The sequence below is a fragment of the Ctenopharyngodon idella genome, chromosome 10 (assembly GCF_019924925.1).
Source record: "Ctenopharyngodon idella isolate HZGC_01 chromosome 10, HZGC01, whole genome shotgun sequence".
In the NCBI taxonomy this organism is placed as follows: domain Eukaryota; kingdom Metazoa; phylum Chordata; class Actinopteri; order Cypriniformes; family Xenocyprididae; genus Ctenopharyngodon; species Ctenopharyngodon idella.
The window spans coordinates 40,870,656-40,883,831 of record NC_067229.1 but is presented as its reverse complement, the minus strand read 5'-3'; the positions used below and the strand labels follow the sequence as shown (position 1 = coordinate 40,883,831).

Below are 13,176 nucleotides of genomic sequence, written 5' to 3'. Positions count from 1 at the left end.
TAACGAATGTTTTGGTTTTTCGCCTGCATATTCTCTGCGCTCTTTCATTGGTCCGTCCACTTTTTAGGTTGGCCAATCAGAGTATTGTTGCTAGGCCGTTTTGTCTCATTTATTGGCTGGCCTGGCTGTCAATCAAAATGTGAGCTTGTATGGCAAGGCCCGATGTGCAACGGTGTTATATTTACAGAGGGCTTCTACCGAGGTGCGTGGCTGATGAAGATACCTGCAAACTTTGTTGTGAATAATGATCGCCTGTTTGATATGAAGTTGCAGTTTTAAAGAAGGAGAGAGTTCGACCTGCGCGTCTTTTCCATTCAAAGGTAATATCTGTACAATAATAATGCTTTTAGTGGCTTTTATAGGAAGTTAGTTTTATAAAAATGGAATGTGTGTTATTTGGTATCGTGCAGTATGGCAGGTCACTACAATTTAACCTTTTAAATTCTGGATATATAACTTATAACTTGTGAATAATAACAGAGTGAATCTGAGTGACAATTCTATTCTGGATTTAAAACATAAAATATACAGAATACATCAATGCATGGTTAAAATGTCAATAATTATACTCTATAGCTTTCAAATGTGTTCCAAAAGTGTGCGTTGAATCTTAGACTCTTACAAAATTAGTATGGCACTAATGCCACATTACCAGCAAATGCATCAAAAGAAGAAAAAATAATAACTGTTTATGCATGTGTCGTTCACCATGAACACAGTTTGTATTTTATAAGGATATTTTAATATGAATTTTTGAAATAAGTGCATTTATATTTTATATTAAATTAAACATGCAATTATGCATTTAAAAAGCTTGAATGTGCTCTTAGAAAATAGTGAGAAAGTGTTCATGCTACACATATTGAATATTAAACTGCTTAATTACAATAACATTGCAGGCAGCTCCACAAGATCATTGCATATTAAGTTCACGTTTAATAATGTTATTCACTCATGATGTTACCTACAATTTTTATGCATAAACAATTGTTCTTAGATGGCTAGATCACTTAAATTAAATTGTGGCTATTTAATATTTTGCATATTGATATTGTGTACTGTTTTGTTATTACAACATAAGTGAGTGACACTCAGGCTTGTTGTCATTTTAAAGCTGGCTTTTCTGAATTGGTTTAGCTGTGGGTGTTTTCAAGGAAGTGATTGCCAGAGGTGCTGAGCTGGTGCTGCCATCTGCACCGTCAGTCAGGTGGCATCTACTCTGGCCTACATAGAAGCTGGTTCACTGACACCCACATATACACTCGTCTGACCTGGATCCATCCCTCCGTCTCTCCAACTGACCCACTCTGTTTCCAACACTGTTGCCTTGGATATTGATGCTAGCGTTGCACATTCATGGGTATCTCTGTAGGTTCGTGCTGTTAGAATATGATCATGAGCTTGAGAGGCTTGCACAGGTGCTGTTATTCTCAAGGATGAATTTGCAAAGAGTGCTTTTCAAGCCGGGATATTATTAAATATAAAATGTACTAATTTAGAGGTCATTTAGTATTTATTTTTCGTTAGTGGGCGTTTTGTTTTCTTCACCCAGGATTGTATTTTCTCTGTATTTGGCTCTCAAATGCAGCTTGCATATTAAAAATGTACAATTATAATTTGAAACTTTTATTTTAAGTTAGGTCTCTCTTTATTGTGTTTACATAATGAAGTGTGCATTTGCTAAGCAGTACGGATGAGCTGCTTGTGTGTTTGTGTATTATTGTAATTACTTTTACAGGGAAACTGTAAAATAAAGTGTTAATTCATCAGATGTGTAAACGACAATTTAGTTAGAGCTGAATCTCACAGCATATGTGTGTACGCAGCAGAGGCTTTTTAATTTGTGCTGACAGATTTCAAAGGGCAGCAAAAAAAGGTGCTATTATGGGAGCTGCCTGCTGTGTATTATGTGAAAGATTGGGGGGAGAGAAGGGGGATTCGCCACCTGTCCGGGGGTCCTTGTCATCTGTTTGGATGTCTTCTTACTGCCTGAAATGCACAAGACTTCTTATGTTCTAGTTTAATCAAGCAAACAAAAAAAAGCCATTTATTAACAGCAGATTTTGTGCTGATGTACCTGCTGCACCATGTGTTATTGTTACATAACAGGCATTTTTATTAAAAACAGGGATTTATCTGATTTGTGTAAGTGTAATATTACGGGATGGAGATGATATTGATTTATAATATTATGCAGTTGAAAACAGCCCAAGTTATTGGGGGAAGAGGGTGGGCGGGGGGAACTCAGCTATTTTTCTTATGCACACATAAACAAGAAAGGAAACAACAACAAAAAAAAGCACCATTATCTCTCAACACTCTAAAAAATGCTGGGTTGAAAATGTTTTAACTCAGCAGTTGGGTTAAATGTTTGCCCAACCTGCTGGGTAGTTTTATTTAACTCAACTATTGTTTAAAATTTACTGTATTGCTTGCTTAAAATGAACTCAAAGTATGTTGGAAATTAACATTTGTTATGTTTAATAAATGTACATTTATTAATAAGTTTAATGAATAATAATTAAACAATAAACATTTATTCAGTTGCTTATTAATAAATGTTCACCTTTTGATTATTATTGTTGCTTCTAGTAATTATGTGTCTGATTTTTAATTTCCAACCTTCAATTCCAATTTTGGGTTCATTTTAAGCCAGCCATATAGTAATTTTTAAACAATAGTTGGGTTAAATAAAACATTTAACCCAACCGCTGGGTTTGTCCATTTTCAACCTAGCATTTTTTAGAGTGTATATTATTAAAATATTCTTCATTCATTAAGAAAAAATGGTTCTTTTAAGAACTGTTTACTGAAAGGTTTAGTGGGGAACCCAAAATGGTTCTTTTATTGCATTGCTATACCAAACCCTTCCTTTGTAACCTTTATTTTTAAGAGTGTAGCACCATGACAGATACATTTCCCTTATATTCTGCTATTACTGCAGTCTTGGATTTGTTACAGCAGTCTGTATTAGAATTGTTTGTTGAGTGTGTAGTCAGAAGAAGAAAGATCAGCCTTGTTTGGACACTTGATGAATGAGATCTCTTCATTATATGTGTTTGGTCTGCTCCAGACTAATTTGGAATGGTAAACAGACAAAGTAGACAGAGACAGAGTGGGGACCATTTCTGTGATTATGACCTCAGTAATTATATTGGCGACAGCCGTTTATCTTCATCTCATCTGTCGAGATCCGAATGAACTCCAGCCTCTGCATCTTAGATAAATTTGCCTCTTAATCGTTTTACCTCCAATTAGCCTTATACCCGCACCGCATCTATCCTTTGTCGATCCTATGTAATCGTGTTAGAAATCGCATGAGGAAATGATGTCGAAAATGATGCTGCTGTATTATTTGGTCAAATTATGCAGAGTTCCTAATGGCAGAGCAAACACAATGATGCTTAATTATGCCAAGGAGAGTCAGATTTCAAGTCTCATGCTGCTGTCTAGAATACTCTGGCTGTACAGGCCTGTTTGATCGCATCTGTGCCAAAGCAAATATAATCACAGAATTGCAAATAGCTTCCCAGGAAACCTTACTTGCAGCCTTTTTTGAGCTGTCTAATTTAATTTGCCACAGAGTCACTGAGTTCATGTGGTGTCTAAAAAGAACTTATTCCTTGAGTTTTTCTCACAACCATGCTTAGCCACTTGGCTTTATTTATATGGTAACACTTTACAATAAGGTCTCATTTGTTAACCTTAGTTAACATCAACTAACAAAGATTAATAAATGTTGTAGTAGTTTGTCATTAGTTCATGTCAACTTATGTAGTTAATATTAACAAATGAAACCTTATTGTAAAGTGTTGTATTGGCATTATAAAAACATTTGTCCGTTTCTAAATATATGCTTTATGAACTCAGCAGGGTTTTTGCTGACTATGCTGAGTCACGACAGCCAACAAATGCTTTTGTTTATGTGATAATTACGTCGGTTTGCAGAGATGTGATTGGAATTCAAATATCCAATGATGTCACTCACAAGGCCCTTTTTCGATCTCACAAATAGCTGTCCGCACTTCTGGGTAATTAAATGAGATGCCTGTGGATTCTTTTAGTAATTAGTTCTGCCTTAAATCTCGTCCAAAGCTGCTGCCTCAACAGGCGAAAAGCTGCCAGCATGCCACAATGACGTAAAAAAGGGCACAAAATAAGTCAAGATTTTAATCACATCACATTTGTGTGCCCTGAAGGGTTATTTCAACCAAAAATGAAAATTATGTCATCACTAACTCACCCTCATGTCATTCCAAACCTGTATGACTGAAAAGGAGATGTTTTGAACAATGTTTACGCCAGGGCCGGGACATTGAGTCCCCCCGCCAATAATAAGCAATGACCAAATTGTCCCCCCCCCCTGAATATTTGATATTATTGATGCTGCTCTGCTGTGCTCCATTATGCACAGATTTGTTTGTTTTTAGGAAGGCAAAAAAAGTTTTAAATGTTACATTTTTAGGCTGGTCTGCCTCAGCGGTCTAACAGCACTCGTCACTGTCAGAACGAGTGAGCTGGCCAATCAAATCAGAGAAGGCGGGGCTTACTGGTCACAGAAGACAAGTGCGAAATCCAATGCAATACTTTTGTTTTAGCAGTGAAAGAGTAATTAGCTAAACATTTAATATTTTGACAACTGTTTTACGATTAAAATATTCAGGGACCGACAGTATAATATCCAGTGATGCAAACTACTCATCATTTTTATGAAATATTGACGTTTTGACATGCTATTATTTGATTAATATGATATGATTAATGTAATTCATAACAGAATGTGATGAGACAAGAAACATTTTACGTTTTTGACATATTAGACATAAAAGTGAATATATATTTTTAAAAATTACCCCAAAAAAAAGGTCCCCCCTAATGTTCAAGACAGGGTTACAGCCTTGGTTCACGCTGCTCTTTTCCATACAGTGAAGGCAAATATTGATCAGAGAGTGTCAAGCTCCAAAAAGAACAACAAAGCACCATAAAAGCTGTTCATATGACTTGTAAACTATAACTATATGTTTTATTTAAGTTAACCACATTTTATTAGGTATGAATCGGTTGAACAGAGATGAGCATTGGAGTGTCTGGCTGTCTCTGTGTTTGAGTTCACGTCATTGGCAGGTCTCCAGCTCTCTGCATTAAAAAGCCGCCTCTGATTCAGCTCAGCCTCTTCTAACCCGAGGGCAGGATGAATGTGGGACCACACATTCACAGTTAGCTGTCAGACAGCAGCTCACAGACACTCTGATTCATGCATATTTGACCTGTGTTCCTGTGAATGACGTCTGCTGTGTTCACTGTCTGTGTGTCTTGCTGACGTACGCTCATTTTGGACATCAATTCGCATCAATCTGCGTCATTTATGACACCTTAAATGTATGAATACACTGTAGAATGTTCTTTAATATTTAATATTTATTAATTATTTTCATCTTCATACATTTATTTACATAGTTAGAGCATTTTCTTAAAGGGGCCACTATAGTTTTGTAACATTTTTTTTCATGCCTTGAAGTTAAACTTAGTCAAGGCTTCTTGCACAAAATCAGTCCTAATGTTTTTTCATAACTATTTTCCTCCCTCTATTTGATACTTACAAATAGCTGTTTTTGCGATTGCATCTTAAATATGTTAATATGTATGTGCTTGTGTTTGTAATATGTATGTTATATGTTGTGCTTTGATATGTAAATGTGCATGCTCATGTTAATATGCTTATGTCATAAATATGGTGATTTCTGAATACCTACACTACTGGTCAAAAGTTTGGAATAAGTAAGATTTTTTTTTTTTTTTAACATTTTTAAAAGAGTTCTCTTATGCTTACCAAGGCAGAATTTATTTAAAAAATAATATAATTGAAAAATACAGTAAAAACATAAATGTTTTTGTGAAATATTATTACAATTCAAAGGAATTATTTTCTGTTTTAATATATTTTAAAATGTAAATTATTCCTGTGATGCTAAGATGAATTTTCAGCATCATTACTCCAGTCTTCAGTGTCACATGATCCTTCAGAAATCATTCTAATATAATAATTTAGTGCTCAATTATTATCATTAATTATTAATCATGGTTCTTATTATTAACAATGTTGAAAATTTTTGCTGCTTAATTTTTTTGTGGAAATCATGATACGTTTTTCAGGATTTTTTGATGAATAGAAAATTTAAAAGAAGAGCATTTATATGAAATAGATATCTTTTGCAACATTATGAATTTTTTCACTGTCATATTTGATCCATTTAATGCATCTTTGCTGAATAAAAATATTAGTTTCTTTATTATTATTTAAATCTTAATTAAAATATTAAGCAGCACAACTGTTTTCAAAATTGATTAAAAAAAAAGATTCTTGAGCACCAAATCAGCATATTAGAATGATTTCTGAGGGATCATGTGACACTGAAAATTCAGCTTTGCCATCACAGGAATAAATTACATTTTAAATAAAAATATATAAAAGTTAAGATTGTGATAATATTCACAAGTGTGTGTGTTCCTCACAGGTGTACTCTCCTCTCTCCTGAAGCTTCACCACGGCCCTCACCTGCGTGCTCCACTGTTTCTCCTGTGAGTCGTCCTGGGCTGACCGGCCCTTTCTGCTTCGCCCCCGCGCCGTCTCCCCCACCACGGTCGCCATGACGCGCTCCAAAACCTTTCAGGCCTACCTGCCCAACTGCCATCGCACCTACAGCTGCATTCACTGCCGAGCGCACCTGGCCAACCACGATGAGCTCATCTCAAAGGTAATCAGCAATGTCTCTTTTAGTCTGTATCTATATTTATACCTGTACATACACTCAGATCAGGACACCAGTTACAATTAATTCAGTGCTTAAAGGAATAGTTCACTTTCAAATAAAAATTTCCTGATAATTTACTCACCCCCATGTCATCCACAATGTCCATGTCCTTCTTTCTTCAGTCAAAAAGAAATGAAGGTTTTTAATGAAAACATTCCAGGATTATTCTCCTTATAGTGGACTTCAATGGACTCCAAACGGTTGAAGGTCAAAATTACAGTTTTAGTGCAGCTTCAAAGGGCTTTAAACCATACCAGACGAGAAATAGGGGTCTTATCTAGCGAAACGATCGGTCATTTTCTAAAAAAAATCAAAATGTATATGCTTTATAGGCACAAATGATCGAATCACAAGGGCTTCCACCAGAACGCGATTCCGTATTCTTCAAAAAGCTTACGCTAAATGTCCTACGCCTTCCCTATTCAACTTACGGAAAAAACGGAACTGGCGCCGCGTTCGTTCCGTAAGTTGAATAAGGAAGGCGTAGGACATCTGTTAACGTTAGTTAATGCACTTTGAACTAACATGAACATGAACATTTGTATTAACTAACATGAACTAAGGTTAATAAATGATGTAAGAACATATTGCTCATTGTTAGTTCATATTAGTTAACTAATGTTAACAAATGAGACCTTATTGTAAAGTGTTACCTTATTTTTTCATTAGCAATTGTGAAATACTGTTTGTCCGTTTTTATTAGTGTAACCTATAATCCCACTTTCATTGTACCACATGTGCACAGATACTGATGGCACACTTTTAAAACACCATATGGGGCCTATTTGTGAGGTGTGTGTGGGTGGAGAAATATGTGTCAAGGATTATTAATAGCACCTGTAATTCATAATGTGAACATTGTGCATATGAATTTGTCTGTTGTCTGCGCATGGAGTGTGTGTGCAGGCAGAATGTGGGTCAATAAGGCACTCGGCTGCCTGACGTACATGTCACACGATCAAGGATAAAGAGAAGCAGGTCATCGTTTGGGCTTTTGTGTGTTATGAGAGTAAGTGTAATCATGTCTCTATACGCAGATGAATACCCACATATATCCATAATGCAGCACCACAGTCTGTGCCCAGGGTTTTGGCTGTCTGATATCCTGATTGTCTCAGACAGGGTTTTTGATGGACCGTGTGTGTGTTTAGAGATTGTACAGATTAGAAAAGATTGTTTTTGCTTCATTCATTAGTTGTTCACATACTGTGTTTGCAAAATAAACCCAGTGGTATCCGGCCTGACAAGGCTTACTTGTGTTTCAAGGGGAGCGAGAGCGCTGCAGGCGGTTCTGAGGGTGAAATGATAATTAGATTTCAATTAGTTCGAATCCCTCTGAACTAAATAAAGGTTAGAATGGAACCATATAATAATTGTAGTAGCTTAAAGTAGGTTAATAGAGTTTTGTACATTAGGAGGCTAATGTTTTTTCTTTAACCATAAGGTAGTGTTAAAGAAAACATGATCCAGTGTTTGGATAGCTTTAATTTTTTTTTATTAATTAATGTTTTAATTTGACAGCTCTTAAATACTTTACTAAAAACTAACACTGAAAATATTTTTAAGAAACCATCATTTCAATCCAACAGTCATAGCCAAATACATTCAATGTTTCATGCAAGAAGTCAATCTAAATTAATCATTTTAAATTGATTCATTAAAACAGACAGTTTCCACAAAAATATTAAGCAGCACAACTGTTTTAAACATAAAAATAATAAGAAGAAATGTTTCTTGAGCACCAAATCAGCATATTAGAATGATTTCTGAAGGATCATGTGACACCGAAGACTGGAGCTAAAATCATATTTTAATTTATCCCATAATCATAGGAATAAATTACATTCTAAAATATATACCATTTTAGATTGTAATAATATCTCACAATATTACTGTTTTACTGTATTTTTAATAAAAATAAATGCACTCTTGGTGAGCAATAAAAGACTTACAGACTTTTGAATGTTAGTTTGTATTATATATATAATATTTATATAATATTTTCCTTACACTTTAAATATACTTGAGTGTTTTCATGTATACATTTCATTTATTTTTAAAATGTACTTTAGGTTTTTAAATAATTTACTCTAAAACTGAAAACACTGAAAATGTTTTTTAACAAGGAACCATCATGTAAATGAAATGAATCATTGAATCTGAATTGTTGAATCTGAATGAATCATTTAATTCATTTTGATGTATTGCATCAGACAGTTTAAACTGATTCACAGAAAATAAATCAGACATAAACAAGAGTTTATGATTATGTTCATGTGTTTAATATATTGTTTTCATTGTTGCCATGGTTTCAATCAGGTCTTGTAGGTTATAGGCTTAAGATAGATAAAGAAAGCCTTCACTGCTATTCTGTTCAGTATAGCACAGCCAAAATGAAACCACCCTAATGATCTTTTGATCCATGCCCGTATGGCCAAACCGCTTTCAAACACCCGTAATTATGACCCTGCCCCTGCTTTACATCATGTCTGGGAAATCCTATCCGCTGAGGACATGAATGGAGCAGCGAAGGGAATTAGATTTTTCCAAAAGATTACCTGATTGTGCAGTCACAGTACAAGTAAAAGATGTTGAATTACTCTGATGTAAATTTGTAAAACACATGTCAGCCAATGCCGTGATTATATGGAGTGTTGAATTGTAATCTTTCTGTCTGTTTTATTTCCTTTGCAGTCTTTTCAAGGGAGTCAAGGCAGGGCCTACCTCTTCAACTCAGTGTAAGTCTCGAGTTTGTCCTAATCATGCAACATAAAGTGGTAAAGCAAGAAGCAAAAAATCATTTCAGAATGATTCATGATTTTTTATGTAATCTTGACATTCTCTTTTCATCAATCAGGGTGAATGTGGGCTGTGGCCCAGCAGAGGAGAGGGTACTGCTGACCGGTCTCCACGCGGTGGCCGACATCTACTGTGAGAACTGTAAAACCACTCTGGGCTGGAAATACGTGAGTTCTGGATCACACACTCGCTATGAGACCACTTACCTCAGACAAACACTCACGATCGTTCACACCGGACATGCACACTTACATATTGAGATAACTCATCTTGTCTCACGTGAGGACTCATGCTAGAGGCTCAGACACAACTCATCAAGAGAGAGATACTTTAAGTGGCTTTTACACACCCTCATGACCTGCTTCCCACGTCACTAATCTACTCCTGACAAACTTTGAGTCCCTTGTGCTTTCCAAGGCAAGTCAGTATTATCTTGTAACAGTAATATCTTGTTTTTAATTATTTTAAATTAATTTAAAAAAAAACGTTGGTAGCACTTTATTTTACAGTCCTGTTTCCCATGTACTTATTATAGTAATTGCAATAACTGGGTAATAACTAGGTACTAACCCTGAACCTACCTCTAAACCTAACCCTAACCCATGTAGTTACCTTATATTACCCAGGATATACTTAGGTAAGTACACTGTAAGTACACGTAAGCGTACGTACTGTAAAAAAAAAAGTGCAACCAAAACGTTTTCACAAAATTTCTCTATTTAATGTCAGGTGGTGTAACTTTAAGTTTGAGGTCAGTAAGAAATTAAATAATATAGAAATTAATACTTTTATTTAGCAAGGACACATTAAATTGATCAAAAGTTACAGTAAAGAAGTAAATAAAGATGTCTATTTCAAATAAATGCATTTTGAAGATTCTATTCATTCATTCTTGGGAAAAAGTGTATTACATTTTCCACAAAAATATTAGCAGCACAACTGTTTTCAACTTTTATAATAAGAAGAAATGTAGACCGGAAGACTGGAGTAATGGCTGCTGAAAATTCAGCTTTGCCATTCCAGGAATAAATTACATTTTAATTTTATTAATATATATTAAAATATAAAATAGTTATTTTAGATTGTAATAAATTTCTCAATTGTACCGTTTTTACTATATTTTTGATCAAATAAATGCAGCCTCGGTGAGCATAAGAGACTTCTTTCTAAAACATTAAAAAATCTTACCGACTCCAAACTTCTGAACGGTAGTGTGTATTATATAATATTTATATAATATTTTCCTTACACTTTTAAGTATACTTTAATGTATACAGTACATATTATTTATTTTTAAAAAATGTTTCATAAATGTTTCATGAATCATAAATGGATCATTAAGTTTATATGACAACTTTAATTAACCTTGGCATGTCATAAAAAATATTTTTAAGAAATTTACTGACCTTGATATTGGTTAAACCACCCTGACATTTGATCTGTAATTTTTTGTTTTGTTTTGTTTTTTCAGATATTAATAATACTTTAAAACAAAACTGCATAGCTTTTTTTTATAATGATGATAATAATGCAGATTCTGGCTTTTTAGGCTTTTAATGAGTATTTGAACACATTAAAATGAATTTACATATATTAAATTCACATATATGAATTCACATATATTGAAATGAATTCATTATAAAAGAGGTGTTCAAGAGATTGTTATTTTTAAATGAATTCATTACCACGATTGACCCTTATATTTAAAGAGTAAGCGTATCAGAATAGATTTAGAAGTTGGCACTTGTTTTACAGCACATATATAGTGAAAGATCTCTTCTAATACTGCTATTTAAAGGTGTTAAGTTTGATTGACATATCCAAAAAATCTCCCCAACAGCTGTCCATTATTTTTGGATCACCGGATCTTGACTTTGAGGTGACCACGCGCTCGTTCTTTTGACCGTTTCTGTTTTTCCTCTCTCCCTCCCTCTTCTTCTTTCCATTAGGAGCATGCCTTCGAAAGCAGTCAGAAGTACAAGGAGGGCAAATTCATCATCGAGTTGGCCCACATGATCAAGGACAACGGGTGGGACTGAAGACCCTGAGCTCCCCCTCCCCACGGGCCATAATGCTGGAAAGAGACATGCAGTATATGAATAATTAGTTTCATTATCTGGCTGTAACTTCCTCCCTGGAAATCTGTCTACCTGACACGCACCTCTAAACCTTGAGGGTGCAAGGTTCATAGCAGCAGCGCTAACCCCTTCCCGTGTGAATATATACGAGTTTGACTGAACGAATGTGTGCCAGCTAGACACCAAGTGTTTATATTATGTGAGTATTTTCCTATTCGATTCAAGGGAGTGCAAAGTGAGGCACAAATCGATGTTTGCTCTCCTCTGGGTTGGCCAAGGTCACAGTTTTGTCCCACGCTCAGGTTTAACTAATGGCTGGATCCATGGTAAAGAAGGGTGAAAGACGAACCCATTTAGCACCTTTTGTGTTTTAAACGAGGCAAAAACATACTAAAACGGAAGCGTCATCCATTTTGTGTCTTTATTTCTTCCAGTTTTGTCTTTATCATTTGCATGTTGTTTATTTATACGTATATTTATTGATTTTGACGTGGTTTTTAGGGACGTTACGCGTATGGTAAACCGTAGCAACCACAGTGGTCTTTGACTTCGTATAGCAGAAGTAGCAATGTTTGATAGAGGTTTGTACGTACACTTCCTCTCCAGATTGTGTCTCCTTTCGAATGTGATTATGGAGTAAATGAGGCATTCGTATGCCATTTATAGGGCACAGGTCGCGTACATTAGCTAGAGCCAAGTCTTTAGCCCCAGTCGCAGCTGAGAAAAGCAGCTCTGAAAGGGATCTGAGGCATGATGTCCCATTCAGGCTCATTAGTTCCCCCCAGCCAACCACAAATCAGGTGGTAAACCAGACTTTCTCACCACGTGTTATGGGGAAGAAAGTGACTGATGGCTAGTAAATGTGGCAATTGTATGAGGTAATCCAGCAGGGGCTCGTCAATAAAATGCCTTGGCGCAACCAAAGACTCTTTCATCAACTATACGCTGACCAAACTGAGTTTGATTTCCTTGTTTTAGTCGCATCGTTGTGTGTCATTTGGTTCAGTTGTATTGTCTTGTGCAGAACAAGCCGATTTTCAATGATTTAGGTGTTGTGGAAGTTAACGTATAATGTCTTATTTTATTGAGTGTGTATTTATGATCAGTCATCATGTATTGTTTTAGCACTCAATCTTACATCTGTGTATTTATCGTTCTGTGGGACCGCTCCACCTATTCCAACTTTTTATATATATATATATATATATATATATATATAATATCAGATTCTTTTTTTAAGGAAAAAAAAAGTATGTGTGAGATAAATTTGGATTCAGTATATTTTAATCTGATATCAATAAAGCTCTCATTTTATGAATGTTCTTTTGCCATTGGTCTTCATTAAAGATTGCATTCAGAAGTTAGAAAGAAGTCCACAAAGGCTGCATTTATTTGATCAAAAATACAGTAATATTGGGAAATATTATTACAATTTAAAATAAACTTTATATTTTAATATGTAATTAAATCCTGTGATGACAAAGCTG

At 35.1% G+C, this 13,176-nt stretch overlaps 1 protein-coding gene across 2 annotated transcripts; it reads left to right on the top strand.

The window, feature by feature from the left end:
* The first annotated feature begins 174 nt into the window (after nucleotides 1-174).
* Nucleotides 175-13,009, top strand: ypel2a (yippee-like 2a). Of its 2 annotated transcripts, none has more exons than XM_051911404.1 (5): nucleotides 175-320; nucleotides 6,539-6,755; nucleotides 9,507-9,550; nucleotides 9,670-9,778; nucleotides 11,561-13,009. In XM_051911404.1, exons 2-5 carry the CDS (start codon nucleotides 6,648-6,650, stop codon nucleotides 11,648-11,650), a joined length of 351 nt encoding a protein of 116 aa, XP_051767364.1. In that variant the 5' UTR covers nucleotides 175-320; nucleotides 6,539-6,647; the 3' UTR covers nucleotides 11,651-13,009. The 2 variants fall into 2 exon arrangements, with proteins under 2 accessions (XP_051767364.1, XP_051767363.1); XM_051911403.1 differs by having other exon boundaries at nucleotides 6,516-6,755.
* Nucleotides 13,010-13,176: the final 167 nt, after the last annotated feature.

Bases quoted from the DNA above. Each gene is read 5' to 3' on its own strand.
- ypel2a (XM_051911404.1), top strand. From the start codon at position 6,648: ATGACGCGCTCCAAAACCTTTCAGGCCTACCTGCCCAACTGCCATCGC. The intron at 6,756-9,506 runs GTAATCAGCAAT...TTTCCTTTGCAG, and splicing joins ACGATGAGCTCATCTCAAAG to TCTTTTCAAGGGAGTCAAGG. The intron at 9,779-11,560 runs GTGAGTTCTGGA...TCTTTCCATTAG, and splicing joins CCACTCTGGGCTGGAAATAC to GAGCATGCCTTCGAAAGCAG.